General features: G+C 52.0%; 8 protein-coding genes across 8 annotated transcripts; 3 read left to right on the forward strand and 5 right to left on the reverse strand.

The window, feature by feature from the left end:
* Positions 1-865: 865 nt before the first annotated feature.
* On the reverse strand, positions 866-1,698 carry J4E87_002291 (uncharacterized protein; the record flags this gene model as incomplete). The annotated part of the gene is made up of 3 exons (XM_049373929.1): positions 866-1,267; positions 1,328-1,553; positions 1,604-1,698. 3 exons carry the CDS (start codon positions 1,696-1,698, stop codon positions 866-868), a joined length of 723 nt encoding a protein of 240 aa, XP_049236069.1.
* A 1,361-nt stretch (positions 1,699-3,059) lies between these two features.
* J4E87_002292 (uncharacterized protein) lies at positions 3,060-5,057 on the reverse strand (the record flags this gene model as incomplete). Its single annotated transcript, XM_049373930.1, has 1 exon — positions 3,060-5,057. One exon carries the CDS (start codon positions 5,055-5,057, stop codon positions 3,060-3,062), a length of 1,998 nt encoding a protein of 665 aa, XP_049236070.1.
* A 1,959-nt stretch (positions 5,058-7,016) lies between these two features.
* J4E87_002293 (uncharacterized protein) lies at positions 7,017-7,643 on the reverse strand (the record flags this gene model as incomplete). Its single annotated transcript, XM_049373931.1, has 1 exon — positions 7,017-7,643. The coding sequence occupies one exon, from the start codon at positions 7,641-7,643 to the stop codon at positions 7,017-7,019; it is 627 nt and encodes a 208-aa protein (XP_049236071.1).
* Positions 7,644-10,363: 2,720 nt separating this feature from the next.
* On the reverse strand, positions 10,364-11,447 carry J4E87_002294 (uncharacterized protein; the record flags this gene model as incomplete). Its single annotated transcript, XM_049373932.1, has 2 exons — positions 10,364-11,038; positions 11,088-11,447. 2 exons carry the CDS (start codon positions 11,445-11,447, stop codon positions 10,364-10,366), a joined length of 1,035 nt encoding a protein of 344 aa, XP_049236072.1.
* A 650-nt stretch (positions 11,448-12,097) lies between these two features.
* J4E87_002295 (uncharacterized protein) lies at positions 12,098-12,563 on the forward strand (the record flags this gene model as incomplete). Its single annotated transcript, XM_049373933.1, has 3 exons — positions 12,098-12,170; positions 12,224-12,369; positions 12,423-12,563. The coding sequence occupies 3 exons, from the start codon at positions 12,098-12,100 to the stop codon at positions 12,561-12,563; spliced, it is 360 nt and encodes a 119-aa protein (XP_049236073.1).
* A 1,027-nt stretch (positions 12,564-13,590) lies between these two features.
* On the forward strand, positions 13,591-14,316 carry J4E87_002296 (uncharacterized protein; the record flags this gene model as incomplete). Its single annotated transcript, XM_049373934.1, has 2 exons — positions 13,591-13,981; positions 14,036-14,316. 2 exons carry the CDS (start codon positions 13,591-13,593, stop codon positions 14,314-14,316), a joined length of 672 nt encoding a protein of 223 aa, XP_049236074.1.
* Positions 14,317-15,871: 1,555 nt separating this feature from the next.
* J4E87_002297 (uncharacterized protein) lies at positions 15,872-16,582 on the forward strand (the record flags this gene model as incomplete). The annotated part of the gene is made up of 1 exon (XM_049373935.1): positions 15,872-16,582. One exon carries the CDS (start codon positions 15,872-15,874, stop codon positions 16,580-16,582), a length of 711 nt encoding a protein of 236 aa, XP_049236075.1.
* Positions 16,583-21,793: 5,211 nt separating this feature from the next.
* Positions 21,794-22,283, reverse strand: J4E87_002298 (uncharacterized protein; the record flags this gene model as incomplete). Its single annotated transcript, XM_049373936.1, has 2 exons — positions 21,794-21,976; positions 22,047-22,283. 2 exons carry the CDS (start codon positions 22,281-22,283, stop codon positions 21,794-21,796), a joined length of 420 nt encoding a protein of 139 aa, XP_049236076.1.
* Positions 22,284-22,292: the final 9 nt, after the last annotated feature.

A 22,292-nucleotide genomic window follows, 5' to 3' on the forward strand; every position in this document is an offset into this window, starting at 1 on the left:
TTGAGATGAGTTGCGACAGCAATGTACGTGTGAAATCCCACTCCCTAAAATCTACGGTGGAGAGAACCCATCTATAGAAGGGTATGCACCAAGAAGAATAGCAACGCTAGAGGAGTGGGTGGAGGGTAGAGGGTGAAGGATATGCTGCCGCAATCAACGGCTTGCGATATTGCTTGATTGGGTAACGTCTGGTTCGAGATGAGATGAAATTTGATATATTCAGCACACCCGACGAAGCGCATCAACTAACAACAGTCACATAACTTGGCATCATCATCTTCCTGCCTGCGCCTCCGGCCCTTCGCACCGGACCACTCTCGACTGCGCCAACTCCAACCCACTTCCCATCCATTGATCGCTCTGAATCTCTACTTCGGTATCAATCTGTACGCCCATATAGGGTACACCATTCATTCCCTTCCGACCACTCCCCACTTCCAGATCTTTCCTGTCGTCGCTCCTTTGGATATCTTCTCTTTCCACGAAGGGGTTCTCGCTTCCTAGTACTCTTTGCCCAGATGTATGTATCGAAGTAATGCCAGATTTGATGTCATAGGCGAGCTCAACGTCGTGTGAGCTGAGGTTTGTAAAGGTGTGAACACGGCTCTGGCGTTTGCTTATGGATAGGTTACCGTATCCATGCGAGCTCTGGCCAGGCATCTTTGATTGGCTGGTGGTATAATAGCTTGTGTGTTCACGAAGGAAGCGTATGTGTTCGCGGAGAAGAGGCCAGATGCCGGGGAGATTGGCTACGTAGACGGCAACGGATGCCTCACGGGTATACCACAGCATGTACGTGGTGGAGTATACGTCCGATAGATTGTAAACTTTTGTCAATATTGCTGCGACGATCTTGTCGGTCGTGTCAGTAAGAAGAAACGTGAGTTGACAGGAGGGAGGAACGTACAACAAAAATACCCATGCTGAATAGTATGCCTAGCACAACCTTCTGTTTCAGAGGAAGTGAAAGCGACATGATCATCGGTATCGGCACAGCGATGATGAGGACATCGCTGCTTATGTTGAAAGTTGCCTGTACTATCGCAAAGTGCTCAAGGGTCGTGCATTGCGGATTTGGGGGCGGCACTGCCCAGTATCCTACGAATGGGCGACACGCACTGAAGAAAGTAATCTGGACAGCGAACCAGCCGATAACGACCCATAGTGCAGCCGCTTTGATCCACTTCATATTCGTTGTTCCGGTCAGCATACGAGCAAACATGAACAGCATACATGCTTTCAAGGACCATATAACGTTCAGCATACACTACTACGTGTTAGTTGTGCTTTATAGTGTGTTTGCATGTCTCATGGTCTGTTGACTTACTTGCTCGGAAACGACGACGATCTTCGATCCTTTGATTCGCTCATCGATCTCGGCTTGAGCGAACGTAGAAAACAGCTCTGGTGGGAAGAGGTTACTTCCACCTCCTGTTGCGATTGTGTTCAAGCATACAATCAGCCCAGTGTAGAAGATTGGTACGGCCGTTGCCATGATCCAGTCATCTACTGCAAAGGCGTTTAGGCTTCTGACTCGATGCCATCGCGCGTATCTGTAGCTGAGAGTGAGCACGGCGATATGGTTTGGCTAGGTATTACTAACGTGCGGAGTAGGATCATGACCATGCCGGTGCCGTATAATATCCATGACTGCACCGACAATTGCTGCGGGAAGTCGGACAGGTCGCTCTCGCTCATGATCGAGAATACGATAGTATCGCCTGAGAGTCGTTCGGCCAAGGGTGTTGTCCACGAGATGTTTCGTAGAAAAAACGAATGTTTGGAGGTATCAGTCGCATTTCCTCCACATGTAATGCTCCATGCTTTGGATTGTTAACTGGTCGATCCAAACATAGTGTCGGGATGAAAGGTTTGGAATTCTTGAAATGAGATGACAGCCTTGGATAATAAGAATGGTAGACCGCGGGAAGTCTATTGCTTGGCCAAGATAGACATGGTTTCACTGCACCTATCAGGACACCTAGACATCAGGTCATATTTGGATACGGCCCAAGATACGGGACGGGTATCCTGAGACTAAACCCACAACAAACATCAATGAACATCTCCGTGAAGTTGTAATCGGTATCTTGGAATCCTTCGAGGTTTAATGGCGTGGATGGCCTGTGGCGACGATCACCATCAAAGTCGACCTAAATAGTTAGCATCACATGCCAGCCCATTCATGCTTCCAAGAAATGCCAACGGGAAGGCATGATTGGTGAGAATTGGCGCTGACAGCCAAGCTTGTCCCTGAACGAAGCGCGGGGTGCAACATTCAGCGTGATGGGGTCGACCGCAGCGTGGGATGTAGGCGCTGTCCGAGGCGGACGCCTCCAGCCGCACGGTAAATACTGTCCGTATTGGTATCAGAAATCACAAGGATTCACGTGTAAGCGATGCTTGTGATAATCTTACTGACGGCAGGACGAGCGGTGAGTAATAACCTCAACAACGAGAGAAACACCGTATACCAAGGTTGTTGACAGAAACGTGTATTCAACACGTACTGCTTCGTCCAGAACACACTCAAAGGCTATTCGAACCACTCAAGCCGTATACCTAGGTATGAGCGCAGTAAGATTCCGGTAATAAGACATGAGTTGTCCTGCCGTATATGCGTCTATCTGCGGCAATATCCACACAGAGACGTTGAAGCGTGGAGGCGGGGAGGTGCGAGATAAGGGAAAAAGAAACCACGACGGAATGCGGATGTCATCCGCCAAGCGATCCCTGCCACTGCCAAATCCTACATTTCATAAGCTTTTAGAAACCAACCACGGCTTGATTACAAGGGACCTATCTCAAAAGAAACATATATACATTCTCAAGATAAGGAAATATGCAGGTCCCAACAGACCCTCCGGCACCATGAAACAGACAGCGGAGAAACCGGAACAGCTCCATAGGAGATCTGCATCCAGGTACCAAGCCACATCATGCAGGGAAGGACCGACCACGTACACCAGACCCAACGCCAAAAAAAAACGCTGAATGTAAACGCTAAACCGCTCAAAAAGCTCCATGTACAGGATAGTATCCATGAGCGCAACACTCATCTAAAGCGCCCAACTGCCTTTCCTAACGGCAGTTCCACGCCCCCCAGCCATGAATTCATCTTCAGCCATGTGGGGGTGTTGTCTTGCCCATTCCTGGATATAGATGCGTAAGGCGCGCCAGCGCATGCATGTCTCCTCGGTAATCTGGGTATCCTTCAAATTGCCGTCGTTGCCTAGACGAATGTAGCCACGGGATGAGGCGAGGTGATCGTCTTGCCTCAACTCGGAAATGGGAATGTGCGAAATCTTTGAAAGCTCTTCATCGAACGGACGTGCCATTGATGGATATCCGAGTGACAGGTAATTGTACACTTGGGTGACAAAGTTGTCACCGAATTCTTCTTCGATGGACTGCTCGACAGCGAGCTTCTCATCGATGCCCGAGAAGTCTGTTTGCCCAAAAGTGACGCCGGAGCTCGATGCCGGAGGCGTAGGTGGCAAGAGGCTCGTAGAGGGCGTTGGACAAGGCGACATGGGGTTTGGCTTCTCATTGTGGGGTGTGAGTAGACCGGCTGGCCCGCGTGGGGACTTGTCTCCACCGTTGACACAAAATCCACCCCACAATCCGTGCGTGCTCGAAGCTCGGCTGTTGGCATTGGACCACAATGATGGTGTTGTACTTGTTTGCCTGCCGTTGCCTTTTCCACACCATAAGCTTTCTCCTGTTTCAGACGCGGCCTTGGACTGCTCAGAGAGATAGCACATAGCCGTCCGGACCGCATCGCATCCTTGAGTAGGGTCAAAACGAGATGGCTCCGGTGATGCACATCGCGGGAACTTGATGTCCTGTCCAAGCATGGGAGGTCGGGCTTCTTTGCGCTGACGCTCTAATTCGGGGTCTTTTCGCTCTTTCGCAAACTTCTTGGCCGTAGCAGCATCCAGAAAGCCGGCTGGGTTTCCAAATGGACTGAAAGCAGGCTTGACATACTCCTTCTGCTTCTGCTCCTCTTTACCGGCTTTCTGCTTCTCTTGATACTCACGCATGGCAATTAAATCCCAATTAACCTGCGTGAAGGACGGTTCTCGCTGCGGCTTCGCCTCAGTGACTGATGGCTCTGAGCCTTCTGTATCATGATCCACGTAATGAGCCACGGGTTCGTGGAAGTCGCTGTTCGGGAATGCGGCCAAGGCCTGTTCCCGAAGCTGTTTCTCTGCAGCCTTAGCAGCCAACTCAAGTAGGTAGCCAGCAGAACTGTCGTCAACACTTTCTCGTCGTCGAGTAGCTTCTTTGTACATAAACGAATGGTCTGAAATATAAGGTGGCGACTCGGTCGGCGATGGCGGCGCAGATGCTTCAGACTCGGAAGACTCAATCGGGTCTAAGTCAGGTACACGGAACGAGTGTTGCGAGCAGCTAAAGTACGACCGGCGTCTACACGGTGAGGCGTTGCGTTGTATCTCCAAAAACAAAGGGTTCTGTTTGATATCAAAAGTCGGTGTGTTTGTTGGCGGTGTGGGAGGGATTCCCAGTATCCTTGCTTTCCGGGCACTTATTGCAGAGTCCGGGGTCGCCTCAGTCTTGTCGGACGGTTGTATTGCGGGAGTGTCGTCCCCAGCCTTGCGATGTCTTTGGGCAGTTTCGATCAATTGTGGTCGAAATTTCTTGGTAGGCAGTTTTAGAGAAGCCCTGTACTGGCTACTGTAGCTTGAAGCCGCTTCCATAGGATCCGCTTTGAACTTCCCGGTGGGGGATGTTTGCTCTTCCCAGTCCTTGGCAAACTTCTGACGACTGCTTCGTGTGGTCGTCTCCAAGGGCTCGGGAGCAAAGCGACGGTTGGACTTCTTGGTAGTCTCAACGGGCTCGGGCGCAAACCTACGGCTAGACTTGGAACTTGATTTTGTCGTCTCTATTGGCTGTGGTGCAAACCTCCGTGGCTTCGGCCTCTCGGCCTGCTGTGCCGGAGCTTTGTCCTGTTCTGCCGCAGCCTTGTCCTTGGAGGACGAGACAGTTGTCTCGATGGGCTCGACCTTGAAACGCCTGGGAGGAGCTGACGCCATCTTTAAGTATTTCCAGCACTTGAAGGGTGCTCCCTGATGCTATACTTATACAGGCAATCGGATATATGACTAACGGTGTCTTCGCCAATCGCAAGACTATGCGGTCGCCCGGGTAGACTAGTGGCAGAGGCCTAGTATCTGGGGAGGTGCGGAACCGAAGCGGGGAATTTACTCGGAATATTTCGGAGGCATGTAACTGCGTAGGGGCGCTGTTGAGTGTGGCAGCGACGTTGCGGACAATGCTCGGTGCAAAAGTAAGCACACGCAAGCCCCGCTGGCGGTATGTTGTGGTGGAAACGCTGGGATGGAGGGTGCAGCCGATGCTGGCTAGTTGGGGGCAGGGAATTGTCTACGGCGGTCAATTCGGAGGCGCGTAGGGCTCAAGGGTACTCGTGTGGTCTTGGAGCATGTCAGTCGCGTGCCATTTTGCTTCTGGCCGTCTCCCACGCCCGGGCTCAACTTACTGGACCCCGTATCGCAGTTCCCACACGGCCAAGGGTTTGTCGAACTGCGGAAAGCGTCTGAAGGAGAGGTTGCCGAGAAACATGTGAATGGCACAATGTCTAGTAGCTGGCGCTGGCGTGTGTGGTGCAGGATGACGTATGGTGGAGCGACTGCTAGGGACAGCCCAGAGCTACCGCGGGGGTTTGCGGGTTTGGGGATGCGTGGGCGTGCACTGGTGGTGAGGGCCGTTGGTTATATCCAGGGCGGTCGCGGTCGTGTTCAGTCGTGGGCGCAGCTCGTTGGACGACAGGGTTGAGTTTCCAGCGTCTTGTTGAGGTTCGAGAGCTGGTCGGAGCGCCCTAGGACCAGCAAGATCCAGGCACTTAGATGGTCTTATCAATGCGTGCACCGCTATTGACACACGAGATATCCCTCGGACTTGGACTAAATGGGCAGTGGCAGAAAGTTCTAGGGCTACATGGCTGTCTACCAGCTGCCCGATGACCAGCCTCGTGGGCGGAGCGGTCAATCAGTGGAGTCAGCACTCTGCACCCGACCGCATCTTCGGCACGTTAATTCGTTCCAGGATGCACGGTGCGAACGTGCAGCAGCCGTGTGGGTCTGCGATGAGAACTAGACAATTCCATGTCGAGCATCGGGGATCGACAAATGGCATGCGCTACTCCACGACTCCAGACTCCACGCCCGCTTGCTGATCGAGAATGACTACAGCCGTTGGGGAATTCAGAAAGTCTGATCAGGCCGTTGTCTCACAGTGAAAGCTATGCGGCATTTTGTGTGGAAATTAATGCTTTATTTACGGAAACCCTGGCCACGTACTTGTCTCCGCTGTGAAGAGCCCACAGAAGGTCATGGCGGCATCGTGTATTCCCGAATGCGGCCGTTGAGGCAGGAATCTTTTCATGTGTGCGTAGCCATGATAGCATAATCCATAACAACTCCACTACACAATTGCAGTATGCACATGCGCTTTCCGTTTACCGGCGTCGTGCTCAGGCCGCATACTTGGAGTCCAATCTCGCGCTGACCATCCGACGTTGTGAGGAGTGATCGGGCAGGCGCGGGCGATTTCGGGTGGCTTTTGTAGTTGACACATGTAGCATGAACAGCGGTCATCGTAACCAAAATTAGACAAATCTGCCTAGGTACCATAGCTCCACTTCGTGAGAGTACTCCGATGTTATTTTTGCTTTGTTCGCCCCGCTACGCCTATATCGCTTTCCACTTCACATTGGCCATGCATCTGGCTGGGACCTCACGACCGCTTCTCTTGAAACTGACACACTTTTTGGATACATCAACTAGCACAGTTCTCTCAAACGCCAAAAGAAAAACCTAGGTACTCAAGAGTTCTGTTCGTTATACACAACATTGAAGGATGATCTGAATGTCCACTCCAAAAGAGAGCGCGCCTGAACTCCAACCACCAACCACCAACCACCAACCACCAACCAACAAAAGCCTTCCAATCGAATCAAATCCTACCGCCCCAAACTATGGCGGCGAGATGTATCCATAAGCCGGCGCATACCCATTCCACGACTGCTCCACCAGATACCAGAGGGGCGAGCGATCCGGCACGACAAGGTGACTCGCTGGGTCTCCGCGGCAATGCTCGTACTGGGGGCTGAGACGCAGAGGCGACTGCAGAAAAAAGTACTCAATAGGCAACGGCGTGGCAACTGGCATGCTGTGGGCAACCCAATAAAGAACACCAGGATCGGGTGATCGGCTGCGAGCGCTGCCGCCCGCAGATGCTACTGGACTGTGGTCGATTGTGGCACAGGGTTCGACGACCATGCTGTCTGACATGGCGGCACAGTCTTGGATCGTATCTGTGGGGTCTAGGTCTGAAGAATGGGTCGTGGCATCGTTTGCATCTTGGAACATTCTCATATCTTCCTCTTGCGGCATGGGCGTCAAGTATCGCTCTTCGTCCGGGTCAACGGCTGTCTCGTCGTCGCTCACTCCGCCACCTCCCTCGTCGTCACTGGCTTTCTCGCACCCTTCACCACAGTCATAGCCACAGTTCCTCCATTTGAAATGAGGTGGTCTATCAGACGATGGGCTATCCAGAGCCGGCTGGTGGGAGGGGTTGTTCGGATCATCGTGGTCGTACATCGTGGCGATAGTAAGAAGACCAAGCAGTCTTTCCTGAAGGCATGTTAGTCCATCTGGTGTAGTATCGGCTCAAGTACCCAGTACCATCGTTGCCAAAGGCGAGGACGTAGCTGAAGTCGAGTTGTTGCATACATATAGAGAAGCAGCGCATCTTACCTCGACAGCTCTACGAGAAGGAACAGGGACAGCAAGCAACGGAAGACAACTCTGTTTGTCACAGGACAATAGTCGTTTTGGCAAAGGTAATGGTATACACGCTAATAACACAGATCAAGACACTTCTAAACCAACAAACGCTGAAGAAGGGATCGGAAAGAACGACTACCGCACATCCTCCAAAGTCTTTATGCACAAAACCTACGAGCGATCATCGGCCAGCCAGAATATACGACAGAACAAAAGGGAGTCATAACCGCCTCCGCGACAGACACGTTGCTTGACCCCAAGCCTGAGTCGGTCACCCACCTGGCTCCAACAACCCATCACTGGACCCCCTTCCCCGCATTTATTCCAACCGAGATCACACCAGTACTCTGAAGGACCAATATCCTCCGCTCATCTATTACCGTATTCCGACACCGGCCAGCGTGCTCATAACCTGGGGTAGTCGAGAGTACCCTCGAGTAACCACGCGACGGAAGGATAGCATAGGATACCGTCAAAGACAAGCTGGGTAAAACCCGAAGGTAGCCGGCATGTAGATGGTTCTGCCTGATGACGGCATGGGGACTTTGTTTTGGGGAGAACGCGTCGCGTGTGCGTGTCCGAGATGGGCTCACCGGAGGCCGCCTACATGGGCGTTGGAAGTGGGGTAAAAAGCCACCGGTCAACACCGAGAGCGATTGTAGACCAAGGAGTTAGGTATGACTCTGATGAGATTGGTCGCTTTGTTTTGGCATGGTGCGGACCTATGTCACTGTGTATGACGGATATTTGGGGTCGCGTTAAGCAATGTTGCCGCTTTTAACCTCGTCGGTCGGTCGATTTTGTTACTGGTGGATGGATTTAGAAAGGAGATATCATTGTCTCATGATTCTTTGGATATTTCCTGATATCTCTCTTGTATCATGGTCATGGTGTAGCGCGCCAATGTATATGCATCTAAATTGCCTTCCATTCGCCTCCGCATGCCGGGTCCTCGATCCGAACACGACGTCTTCTCCTGTCACTCGATGCCCTTTCTCTCCACTTTGCTCATTTGTTATGCCAGAGCAACGTTCGTAAGGAATTCCAGTCGTCCGACTGAACGTAACTGTCCACACGTTAGCATAATCCCATATTCTTTGAGCTTCAAGGGTTACCCACATGTAACTCATACTGCTCCTCAAACTGCTCTGCACAGCCTCAGGATGCCACCTGAAAATATACATAACCATCGCCCAACTCAGACTGGCAAAAACCGGCCACCCATTCTTCGCCATCGTTCTCCTCATCTCGCCATTACCGAACAGTTCCCACCCGCCACCACCTCCCTGAACTCCTTGTCCACTAGCTCCACCTCCAACCTGTCGGGGTTGTACTGCCAGCTTTGCCAGCGCTAACAATACGCGTGCAGCTACGTATATGACGATTTGCTGAGACACGGAATTGTGAATTGTGCGACCAAAGACGGTGTAGCCGCCTAGAAGACCGGCGAGGAAGGAATCGTAGTGTCGCTCTTTGCCGGTCGGGGACGCGTGTCGGAGGAAGATCATGCAGGATTTGTAGACGAGGGCGAAGAGGCCGAGGTTACGGGCGTGTTGGCGGGTCGCTTTGTAGACGAGCAAGGCTTTCGACCGGAAGCTGTTTGAATTTTGTCAGCACGAATATTCTCTAGTCACGGAGTAGAGAAGAGGTTTGGCAGGGAGTGTGCTACATACCTTCCAGATCTGAAGAGGAAGATCATTCTGTAACCACGCGTCAGCTATCCATCTCTCCATAAACGCACAGTACTGTAAAAACCTACACCAGCGCATGCGGAAAGCGCACTTTACTTCCGTATACGATGCCATTCCTTACACCTTTTACCAGTGTGAGGATATCGTGGTACTTTGGATCTAGCACAATCCTGTCGAGTGCCGCCTGATCAAACCGTCAGCTCGCGTTTGAAAAGATGCGACACCCTAATTTCCTGCAACATACCTCAAGGGCATGTAATCTGTCCATGTCGATTGTATGTGTGTGTGTTATGGCCTGGGTGTTGTGTTCTGTCGTTGCTGGCTTGCGTCCGGCGAAGAAGAGCCTCGGTCCAGCGCGCGCGCGTTGCGATGACGTTTGCCGCTACTTTTTACGGTCGCGAGAACTCTAGAGGAGAAAATCGAAGGAGTGAAGAGAAGAATGGAAGTACAATGTACGTATCATGAGGCTGGCATGGGAACGAGAGCGAGGTTTGCGGTCGGGTATAGATAGCGCAGAGTCGCAGTCGCGGAATGGCTGCTGGCATCTGATCCTCGGCTCGCGTCACATTGCCGGTCGCTGCTTCCCCACATCCGTGGATTGGTGCGCTAAGAGAAGGAAAGGACAGGGGTGTTTGCGCTTTGACATGTGAAGGTAGAATAATCTGGGAAAAGTTGCATGTGCATGCGTTCTATGATCTAAGACTGCTGCTTCTTTTCTATGCGCTCAATGTAACAATACATGGTATCTCGACGCTCCCGCCTGATGCTATACAAACGCCCCCAAACACCATGATATGCTGCTCGACGAATTCCGCGCATCCAGCGCGAAATCCCGTGACGGTCCTAGTCTACCCGTCGAGTAGGCCATCGCTTCTTCAACTCTTCATATACTGTGAATATGAACGCAGAACTGGGTATGGATCTCGCCACTGTGATGCCGCATCCACGGTACATGCCTTTGATACCGTGTTGCTTCCAAACCGCCTTTCCTACAGCGCTGAATGTTGACTTTCCACCAGTCAATTGCTTGACATCTTCCGTCTGCATTCTCGACTTGATCGTGTCCGCAGGGTAGAACATGAAGTTGTAGGCTCCACCTGCGACAGAACCAGAGGCCATGCGCTGCCAGACGGGAATATCTTCGTCCTTGGCTGAAGTACTGGAGCCTTTGAACAGGATCTTCATGCCTTCATAGCCACCGAACCACGCTGCACCGCCTCCTGTCTCGCGAATCAAGGTTCCAAACTGTCCGTGCCAGTAGCCCTTGAGGCCCTGGTGACGATAGATAGAAGCAATGACTCCTCTGATAGTGGGTGCGGCTACGACGCTGCCTTTCGTTTCTAGGGGAACTTGCATCTTGCATTTGACGAGTTCGATTGGTGTTAGGAAGAGTGACGTGATAGCGCCTGCGACCATTCCGCAAAGGAGCATGCCGGAATAAGGTAGGTCTCGCTCCGGGTGTCTCTTTAATTCAGGATAAAATCCGGAGGACTTGAGTGCATCGCCAGCCAGACGATACTGCAGACCACGTCAGTTTGATCCCCTTCGTCATTTGCATACTACTCACACTAAAGAATAATGTGCTTGTCTCTACGGCAGCGCCTACCAGAGGCGCACTGATGCCCCGGTATATTCCAAGGAAGCCATCCTGCTGTAAAGACTTCTTGAAGCAGTCCAGTGGCCCAGTGTAGCGGAGTGGCACCTGGTCGGGCTGTGACTGTAGCCGAACCTTGACCGTGTCGAAGGGGTACTCGATGTACTTTCCGACAATTCCAGCTGCGGATCCACAGAGAACATCCTTCAAGGCCTCTTCGCCCTTGCCTATGGTATGTGCTGCAGCAGGACTCCGGACCTCTTCCATTATAACTGGGTTGGGCAGCCGGCCTCTTCCCCCCACCACCGACACCGGACTCTCTTGTGCTTCCATGAATGAGGAATGTGTATGGCTCGTCAATGGATATGTGTAAATGGATTGAATGTATGTTTATGAAGCCGAGCGCATGTTGCGTGCGAAGAGTCGTGGGCGGTGAGAGGGCGCGTGGCTACTGTTATGAATCGGAGCCCATGTCAATAATGGGGTACACCGGTCGCGTTTGCGTTATGGCGAGTGGAGGAAGGTTCGGAAGTGTGTAACACGACGAAGAGAGTTTGCTCGAGGGAGCATGCAGCGGGCCGTGTGTGCGACGGGGATGGAGAAGATGATAACGCCCAACGTTGTACCAAACAGGGCTGACCTTTGTTTAGCTAGCCTAGGAAAATTCTGCAGTATCGGAAGAAAGTATTACAGGAGTGGAAAGCGCACAGCGCCTGCTAAGCCAGACCGTCTGCATGCGCGAATAAAGTATGAGCGCAACGAGCAATTGGGAGCGCGCTCCGGCCGCACTTCTGCAGATGCAGCTTATCAGATCAATTCGATCTGATAACATCTGAGTTGGGCGGGATTTGGGGATCCCTGGCTGGCAGCCCGCGCCGGCAAAGTGCGCTAGTTATCGATAATCGGCATTAACTTTTCTCGCGCCGCCGTGTTCTGGGTTCGAGAACTTCTGCGAGATCCACTGGTCGCGCAACACCGCAACCATGTCTGAATCTGTGATAATCGAGGCGCCTCCTGCGACGGAAACTGCCCCTGTCAAGGGCATGAAGAAGAACGGTATGCGACCGCTGTGCGTGGTAGTTGCGACATGGCGATCTAACTTTCCCCAGGCAAGCAATGGCACGACAACAAGGGCCCCTTCCGACCAAAGGCTGGCCAGACCTCATGGGAGAAGCGCAGTGAGGAGAGGAAAGCGCTCGCTGCTGTCAAGGCGAAGGAGAAGGAGCTGAAGGACGAGAAGGAGTCTGAGAGACAGGTAGGAAACCGCGGCTTTTGGTTACAAACAGACAGGAGCTGACCGTGCAATAGCGTCGAGTTGAAGCCATCAAGACCAAGCGCGCCGCCAAAGCAGAACGAGAACGATTTGCCCAGATGGAGGAGAAGATGCACAAGAAGCGCGTCGAGCGCCTGAAGAGGAGGGAGAAGCGCAACAAGATGCTGAAGTCATGAGCTCGGGTCGGTTAGACTAGAGCCGAAGCATAAAATATGCGGTCAAGGAAATGCCGCTTCGGGAGGATGTTGAAAAGGTGCAGAGGCAGGCGCGACTGCACGCCCTAGAAACCACCGGGAAAGCAAGAGCGACCGGCAACAGTCCAGAGAAGTCCAGTCTGTAGGGCGGGATGCAAGCAATGATACCCTATCGAGACTTCCACAGTGGAAGACGCAGCAAAAAGCAATCATTAGAATCCTGTACATGATCCAAGACTTTGAAATCACTACTGAGAATACCATGCCCACAGACGTGGAATTGCGTGCACAAGCAATTCGAGTTCAATATCTGCAAAGCCACAATCATCATCACTGTCTAGGCTGTTTCATGACTCTCTTCACATGCGCTTCCCCAGCTGGCTAGCGGAAGGAGACCCCTGCAATTACACGCGAAACTCGGAAGTCGATCTTGGAACCCAGCACCGACAACTGCCTCGTTGCGCCGACCCAACCACCACCATGACATGGACGGACAGCTTCACCTCCATGCCGGCCTGGCCGACCCCAGGTCTTTCCGTCCCAACCTCTACAGCTCCCGTTCGGCGACGCGCGTGACGACTGACCCCGAGAAGAAGTCGCATTCCCACCTGCACAAGCACAAGTCGTCGCGACACCACCACGACCGTCACGATGACCGGCACCGCCACAGCTCCAGCCGACGCCATGCTGCCAAAGAGGCGATGCAGTCAGCCATCCAGATACAGCCGCCCACCAGCTTCGGAGACTTGCTGAGGCAGGCGCGAGGGAGCAGAGACACGAGCCCCAGTCACAGTCGCAGGGAGAGCGTCGCACCAGGGCAGGCGGATGGCAGCGTGCATGGGAAGGAGGAAAGCACTCCAGGCATCACCATCCCGCCGCGGAGACCAATCCGGCAGGCGGATGTGGAGCTAGAGGCTAAGAGAGTTGAGGCTAGAGAACGGTGCGTCTGCGTCATTCACTACCAACCCCATGATGCTCCGTAGCGTTCCCCCAAGATGCCTTCTCTAACATGGCCCGCAGAGACCTTCGTGCGGTTCTCCAGACCCTTTCCGACCAGTCCCTCAAGACGTCGCGCCGTCTAGACGACACCTACTATTCCATCCTCGAGAAGGTCTCCGTACTGCGCCAGACCATCGGAACGCTGCAAGAGCTCTCTGGCCTGACCAAAGAGCTCCACGAAAACTTCGAGTCGGACACGACAGAGTTGCTGGAGGATGTGACGGGCCAAGTGGAAGCCTTCGATGGCTTCAAAACACAACAGGAGCAAGTGAGCGGGTTAGAAGAGCGCATCAAGGCGGGCAAAGAGAAAGCCGATGCACTGACGGCGAGGCTCGAACGAGCCAAAGAGCGTGTCGATGCGAGGGCCAAATCGGAAGCGCAGTGGCAGGCGAAGAACACCCGTATGGTTATCCTTATAACCTTCTTTTGTTTCCGTCCCAACTGACATCACACAGATCGCGTGCGCATATTCTGGGCTATAGTGGGCTTTGTAGCTGCACTCATACTAGCTCTCGTTTTCTTCCGCCCGTCGCAACCGATAGACAACTTACACGAACCGAAGAATACACTCGATCCTGCGACCAGGGAGGCAATTCTGAATGCCGACATTCCAGACATAGCAAAAGAGGCAATTATAGGGCCGTCGTCTAGTACTGCAGGTCCAAAAGTGGAGACCTCCGAAGCGCAGCCTGTACTGGATGACGATGAGCGACTGCGCGCATTCGACGAGCTGTAATACTTCGAGCTACTTTCCTGCCTATTTTGCTTTCGAACACCATGATACCCCTGCAATAGTTTGGCCACGTTAAAGGTCAATCACGAAATAACAAGTCCTTGCGATGCTACCGTCTACACATGATCTATTCCTGTTCTTCAGTACAGCATGCGTTGTCAATCCTGAACGCCTTGCCGTACCACAGCCAATGACCAGAATTTGTACCACAGCCCGGCCGCTTTTGGCCCCTACACAGCCTAAGCCACCCAAGCCATCCAAGCCAGCCAGTCGGCGACCTCATCTGGTATAAATCATACTCAGCCCCGTTACTTTACCCAGATTTTGATACCGTAGGCTACCACTGTTCTTCTGTATTATGCAGCATGGCTACATCGCGCTCTGTCTCGATGCATTCGCTCGAGCTTAGCCAAGAGTATTTTCCGACGGCCACCACTCCAACCAGATTAGACCCATTTACAAGCAGTGTCAGGCAGAATCGCTTACATGGTAACCCGGATCACGGCCCCGCCACTCACACCGAAAGACTGCTCGGCAACAGCCCCGCGTGGGGCTCAGAGGACCACGATTTCATAGCTCTAAAGGAGCGGACCATTGTTCAACAGCATTACGACCCGCCTAAGCGTTCCGGAGGCTTGCACTTCACAGACTGGCGATGGGAGATTGCATCTGCAGTCCTCAGTCTCCTATGCGTTGTCGCCATGTTAATCGTATTGAAAGTCTACCAGGAGAGACCCTTGTCCAGTTGGCATTTTGTTCACGACGTCACGCTGAATACGCTTGTCGCTCTTCTTTCAACTATATCACGGACGGCCCTGATAGTATCAGTTGCATCATGCCTCAGTCAGCTTAAATGGATTCATCTTGTCAGATCACCGCGTCCACTCCAGGAGATGCAAATCTTCGATGACGCCAGCCGCGGCCCTTGGGGCTCTCTGGAACTTGTATGTAGGATGCACTTCAAGACCAAGTTGGCAACCTGGGGCTCTCTGATAACGATACTATCCCTCGCTATGGGCCCTTTGTCGCAGCAGTTGCTTTCTTACCCTTCGAGACTGCATTTTGAAACCTCCGGTGCAAGTTTCTACCGGAATCAAGTTTACGATTCAGGTGCTTCCAGAGGCTCCACCAGAGGAACTATAGGTAAGCTTCTGAGCTTGGTTTATTAGAGGTCGTTTTCAGGCTTACAAAGCGAACAGAAAATATGATGGACCCCAAGATACAAGGCGCTATCCTAAATGGGCTATACAACCTCAGTGCACCAGTACAAGTAGAATGTCAAACTGGAAACTGCCAATGGGATGACTTTACAACCCTGGCAGTGGCTAGCAATTGTACAAATGTCACATCCGTCTCTCACATCGTCTGCCATACGGGACAAGGAACTTTAGCATGCAACTATACAACTCCCACTGGCTTCTTCATCGAATCGTCTCAGAGTGGTAGCTCAAGAGGCCCAAGGGGAACCTGGTTCAACAGTACCGCTCGTATGCACTCGAGTATGACCATGGATGGCGCTGCATTCAACAGCTCCATAATCAGCTTCGCAACAGCCAACATGACAGGGCAGTATAGCACGGAAGCCCCCGATATCACAGAGTGCAACATGCGTTGGGTCGGTCGGCATGTCCGCAACATGACCGTCGTGAATGGTACCTTCAACCCCGGTATCATTCAAGACCATGAGCTATCCGGTATCTCCAAGTCATACGAAGAAGAGATACAATGGGCCTCTTTCAACCTTTCAGATGAGACTACAACGCTCACCGGTAACACGACTTTCAGCATCAACGCAGGCGACAACGGAGGTATCAGGGCATTTCTCTCCGACATATTCTCCTCTTCGCTACACGACACATACGGTCTCGCTTTATACAAATCCACAAACCTTACGCAAACTGTGGAGGCTATCAGCACTTCCATGACGTACGCTTTCAATACGGGAATCAGCAGCATCAAACTCTCTGGTAGAACAATCACGACGGAGCAATACATAAAAGTCCACTGGGCCTGGATAAGCGTACCAGTTGTTGAAGTCATCATGGGCATTGCGTTCTTCGTAGCTACGCTCGTACATACATGGAGGAGGGGCGTAGTGGCCTGGAAGAGCTCCGCCATCGTACCGTTGTTCACGCACATTGAAGGATGGCATCCTGAAGAAAGTCGAATGGGCAGCGCAAGAGAGGTAGAGAAGAGAGCTAGGGAGATGAGAGGACTGCTAGAGAAGGATGAAGACGGTGGTCAGAGGTTCAGACGCATGGATGCATGAGCTATCCTAGGAGCCACAAGATGTACGACCATGACAATACGACACCGACGCCGATGAAACCCCCCAACTCCGCACCTGACGATACACTGCGTGTTGCGATTCCTGCGATGACCGCTACGACTGTCGCAATGGCAAAGGATAGAGCTAGTGGCCACACTAAATACCTCTTGTCGACGACATGGCCGATGCACAGGACTTTTCGCTTTAGTGATACCTCTGTGTTCTCCACATCGAACGACTCCGTTTCGTGGAACATTCTCCCACTATCACGTAGTAGCCCCGGTCGCAGCAAAGCAGCCGATAGCGCATGTGACGTCTCAATGTCTTCGAAGTGCACCTCCAAAGGGAAATTGCATCTTTGGGCGTTTGCCTAGATCGAATCAGCATACAGCAGTTTTCAACATGTTTTATGGCATGGACCTACGGCTGTGATCTCGCACACCTGGATGACGGGTCTTTGGCACCACAGCCAGCGCAACATCGCTCGCTCCATCGTACTGAAGCGTATCTTGTAGAACTCGATGAGACGAATTACCTGCTGTTCCGTATTGGGCGCTTTGGTCTGCTTTTCGAGGTAGTTGCGGCCGCGTTTGGTGTATCCGATCCAGATCTCGAGCTCTTGGTTGGGCACAGGCGTTGTCATGACTTGCTCGACTGGGTTGGTGATGGCAGACATTCTCATTGAGCTGAAGCAGGTTGAGGTGATGAGACTCCATTCTTATTATTCACACGCCCTACATCATATATGATGGGCTGTTGTACGCGGAGTATCTCAGCAATGCTCTACTGCGCCTCGGACAAAGTGTTTACAACCCTGATCATCTTCATCAAGATGCCTTTTGATGCCTACAATTCATCAATTCTCTGACCCTTTGATACAACGACCGTAGAATCAGTATTCAAGGTCAAAAACAATGAAACAATTTGTTTGCATACAGATTTGTGACGGCGTTATGGAGATAGGGCAAGCCACTTCTTGGCTGCATGGGTGGCGTTCAAGTACTTCGGATTTGGGGGCCAAACAATTTGTTCGCGTTGCTGGCAATTCGTGGCGACGCGTCCAGACTCATCAACACGGCGGGTGCCATCTGCTGCCTACCCATACCTGTCGCACTGCGCCCGCTCACTGTGTTATCATATTCCAACCTCCTACGTCCCGTATCTCACTCGCAATTCTCTTTCGACAGCTATGGCAGCTATGAGATCTTATCTAGCGTCTTCCAAAGTCAGCAGGCCACCTACACACCGCAACGATGTACAGGCACGATATGAATCACAACCCCCTCGATCACCTTTGCAGTCGGTTCAATGCGACACTTTTGATGATTTCATGCCCTGGCCTCCCGATGACGTAGATCTATTACTTCCTCCAAGCCTCCTGTGGGGAGACGGCGACAGTGGATACAGTGGGTCTCCCGAGGTTGAAGAGGAGAGAAGGTCACAACTTCTCCTGTCATCAAAGATCGATGCGAACACGCCAGAATCTCTGGCTCAAAACATTTTGGCCCATGCCTTGTTAGGGCTGCGCAGACCTGTGGAAGACATGAGGAGTGATCGACTCCACGTCAATAAACAAGAGCCTCCAAAGTACACAAATACCATCACGCCATGCCAGGAAGCCTCTACTTTACAATCTTCCTTGTCTCGGTATAATCGCCCTGAGAATGTCAATGCCAGTTCAGCTGGGCATCCACGGAAGGCCTCGTTCAAGGCTTCCTCTGGAAGGGAGCGATCTCAGGGGGATCCCCGGATAGATCAGACAAGAAATGCGTCAATCAAGGGGAAAAGCTCGGAAGCCTTGATCGACGGTACTGTACCAGCAAGAGAAGGTCTAATTCAAGATACCACTCCGAATGACATGATAAAACAGCCGAGCACTACTCTTCGTAATCAATCCGATGAGGGCTCGGATACTCACGATACCGGAAAAGTCGGAGTCCTCCAATGGGTCGACGCAACCAGAAATGCAAGCTCCTTCTCGTCTTTGACTCCTCCAGTGATTCCACGTGCAGGCACTAGTAATAGAAGCTCCCCAGCTGCTCCTGTGCAGGCTTTGAGTCCAAGAGCAAGTCCAGCATCATCTTCGAGGGCGCTGGTCCTCGAATTCTGGAGCATGCTACAAGATAGAGACCAAGACTACGACGCGTACGAGTCATCGCCGGCAGACGAAAGCATAGAGTGGTTTACTGACGACATACACTCGTTGCGAACATCAACGAACGGATCTGGCTCAAACGGATCCCCAAATAGCTCTGCGACATCGAACAGCACTCCAATCGGAGTAATCAGCAAGACCGCGCTGTCAACTAACAAAAGAGGCCTAGAAGAAGAAGGTGATGAGAACGGATGCCCCAACAAGAGGCCAACCCGGGAGCAAGGCGTTTCTGTTCCAGATGCAATTCAGGATTCCAGTTATCCCGGTCAGATGTCCTGTCCAATGCTTGAATTGCATGACTGTCAAGGAACGAACACGACAATATCAGAGCTGATGCGAAGTCTCATGAACCGTCATCGCATAGTCATATGCAAGGAATGCTGTACACGATTACACATACCAGACGAGGAGAAAAGGCCAGTGACTATACTGCAAAAGCATGCATCGGATGGCTGTGAGCGGTACTGCATCAGTAATATTTGCGCCAACAGTGCCGCCGACCCTACGGTTCTTCACCGTCGGACGGAAAGATGTCCTTCCTGGGCGACGCTTACCAAGGAAGCGAGATGGACGTTCATATGGAGACTGGTGAATCCTGAATCAAATCCGCCGGAACCAAATTTCCTCCCAGGGCCGGCTTTCGAGCACAGTCAGATACGGAGGCCCTGTAAACAACAAGCTCGTGCTAGGGGCAATGAGATATGCGCACAGCTTATGCGAGATATTGAAGCTAAAGAAAGACGCATCAGTACACTAGAGAACGATTTGATCACCGCCAAGGATGAGAACATTCAGACAGAGCAACGATGCAACAAGAAGACGGTCAATCTGGAGAACATCATCGAGAGTCTCCTAGAACGGCTATGTGAGAATGGAATTGGTCTACCAGGATCATTACGAAAGCGATTGCAGAACGAGTGCCCCGAAGCCATGGCTGCAATCTTCGTCAAAGAATCGCAGACTGTATCCACGCTACCAACATCAACTCTTACGCCAAATCATGCATACTACCCGGGTTCAGGCGTGTCATCAACGTGGGGAAACATGTCTTGTCCACCACCAACAATGCCCACGATGCCTGTAACCTGGGATGCGGTCCCTCAGCAAATGGTCGGGTCAAACCCAGGTTACTACTTCCCAGATTTCAACGACAAACCTTCCACAACGAGCGCGATGTATTCAAGCAATGCTTATATCCCAGTTTCGAGTTCCATAAACATGAGTCCTAGTGCCATGCATGCACAAGTCGGAAGATACAGCTCTTCCGAAACACCGGAGATCGTACAGCCGTGTGAGTGACGGGAAAAAGACTATCGCGGCACACCTGCTGAATGTGTGCGAAGAGAACTTTTTTGTTTCGTTTTCCCCTCGGATGCGTGTCATCGAGAGACCTTTGCTATGAATCGCCCGTCACGGTTTCATTCATGGTGTCGCTTCACTAGCGTTCTTACTGTGCAACATTTGAGTATCTCTTACTCGGTTGCAGCTTCGAACAGTTTCTGCTACAACTGCAAACTTATCTCATATATCTCTGTCAGGGTTCTTCTGCCAAAAACATTCTAAATGCCATGGGACTTAGCTAGCTCTTCTTCCACTACAAACAACATCTTCCCCTTGATCGCACTTCCATGGATAAGAAGCTCATGCGCTTCAACCGCATCGCTCAGTCTCATCAGCTTCGCGACAACCGGATCCAACTTCCCCTCTCTCACCTTCTCCACGAGCGCAAAGAATTCCACCACTTCCTTCTTCTTTGGGTACTCGATATCAAGCGCCCAGAAGCTTATTCGTGGTGGCTGGAGTATTGTTTCAAGGATCTCGTCGACCTTCGACAACATTTTACTCCCATCCGCAGCGATGGCCCCCATAACTCCGAAGACAACCACTTTGCCGATGTCCTGCTTAGTTGCTGCAAGGAAGTCTTGGACGCTCTTCTCACTGCCAACGCCGTCGTATGCGACATCCACACCCTTTCCATTGGTCAGCGCATGAACCTGGTCCACAAGATCCGGGGCGTTTCGGTCAAGTGGTTCCACACCCAGTGAGCGCACGTAATCGAATTTGCTCGGCGAACATGTACCGTACATCTTGATGCCCATGTCGAATGCCTTGACAAGCTGAGCCATGGCTGTTCCCAGTCCTCCACTTACACTCCCGATCAGGATGCTCGAGCCGGGTCGTAAATCGACACCACTGTGCTTCAACAGACCCCATGAAGTCATGTAGTTTAGTGGAAGTGCGCAACTTTTCAGCAGGTCGTCTCCCGGCTGCAGTTTCATGACTTCTTCGTGTGGCAGGACGATGTGTGTAGCATGTCCGCCGAAGATGCTCAACGCTGCGACCCTATCTCCGATGGATAGTTCTCTTTCCTTTGGTACAGCATCGCCCAGCGCAACTATCTCGCCTACGAGGTCATAGCCAGGTGTGAAGCCCGGTTCCTTGGCTAGGGGATGAGGGTAACCGCCGACACGCTGAATGTTGTCGACTCCAGCAATACCAGCAATGAGGATGCGAATGAGCACTCCGCCAGCAGATAGCGCGGCCATGGGATCAAATGCCTCCCATTTTAGCACGGATGGCTTGCCGAACTTTGGTATAACCCAACGGCCTGGTGAGGTTGGTGTGGGTGACGTGTTGGGCGTGGAGAGTGATGGAGACATAGTTTGAATGAGTTAGGAAAGCGCTTGTTCAGTGTATGGAGGTATCTGAATTGGTCAATGCAGAGAACGGAGACTGTGTCAGCTATTTATCGATGTAACGTATGTCTCGTACTACCGCCCGAACCTGTTATGTCCGATTCAAGTACTAGAGTCGAGCCTCTTGTGTCCGATTTTATAGTTTCACTAGCAATGGCTCGCCTTAAATCAGCACGAAGTTGCATTTATAATATTGCACGCCACACTTTTGTCAGCAAGTACGAACTGTACATGCAGAAGCACAACGAATGAACAGCGACCGGCCCCTCACACCATCAACTCCGGTCCTCGTTCGCCCTCTTCCCGACTAACACCATACACGCCTAACACCATCTGCGCCAAGAACCCCACTGCAAGCTCTCAGAAGCTCTTCCCGTCGACAGACTTGCGCTTCAATTTTTCAAGTTCAACGCCGTGCAGCATGCGTGCATTGATACACGTCATACCGGCAAAGAAAGTGGGGTCCTTGGAGCGGATCATGCACGATGCGCCGCAGGTACCGCAGAAGTAGTGGCCCATTCTCTTAGTTCCAAAAGAGTAAGACTGTGAACTGACGTTAGCTGACCTAATCGTTTGAGGCATTTGCTACGTTTTCGGTCCCATATTTGCTTACCTTGAACTGCTCAATGCTACCATTTGAGAAGACGATACGCTCGTTGGGCACGTAGATAAGAAGGTAACCGTTCGATACGCAGATACTGCAGTTGCATTCCACTAGAACCGCGTTGGGGTCGTCAAGCGGAGGAGACGCAGTGACGGAGTACTTGAATGCGCCGCAGTGGCATGATGCATCGTAGGTTTTGGTTGGAGCGTCGGCTGGGGGCGCGCCAGGAGGACCAGTATCGGACATGATGTAGTA

This window comes from Alternaria ethzedia (genome assembly GCF_023757985.1).
Source record: "Alternaria ethzedia strain BMP 0044 chromosome Unknown scaffold_4, whole genome shotgun sequence".
Lineage (NCBI taxonomy): Eukaryota > Fungi > Ascomycota > Dothideomycetes > Pleosporales > Pleosporaceae > Alternaria > Alternaria ethzedia.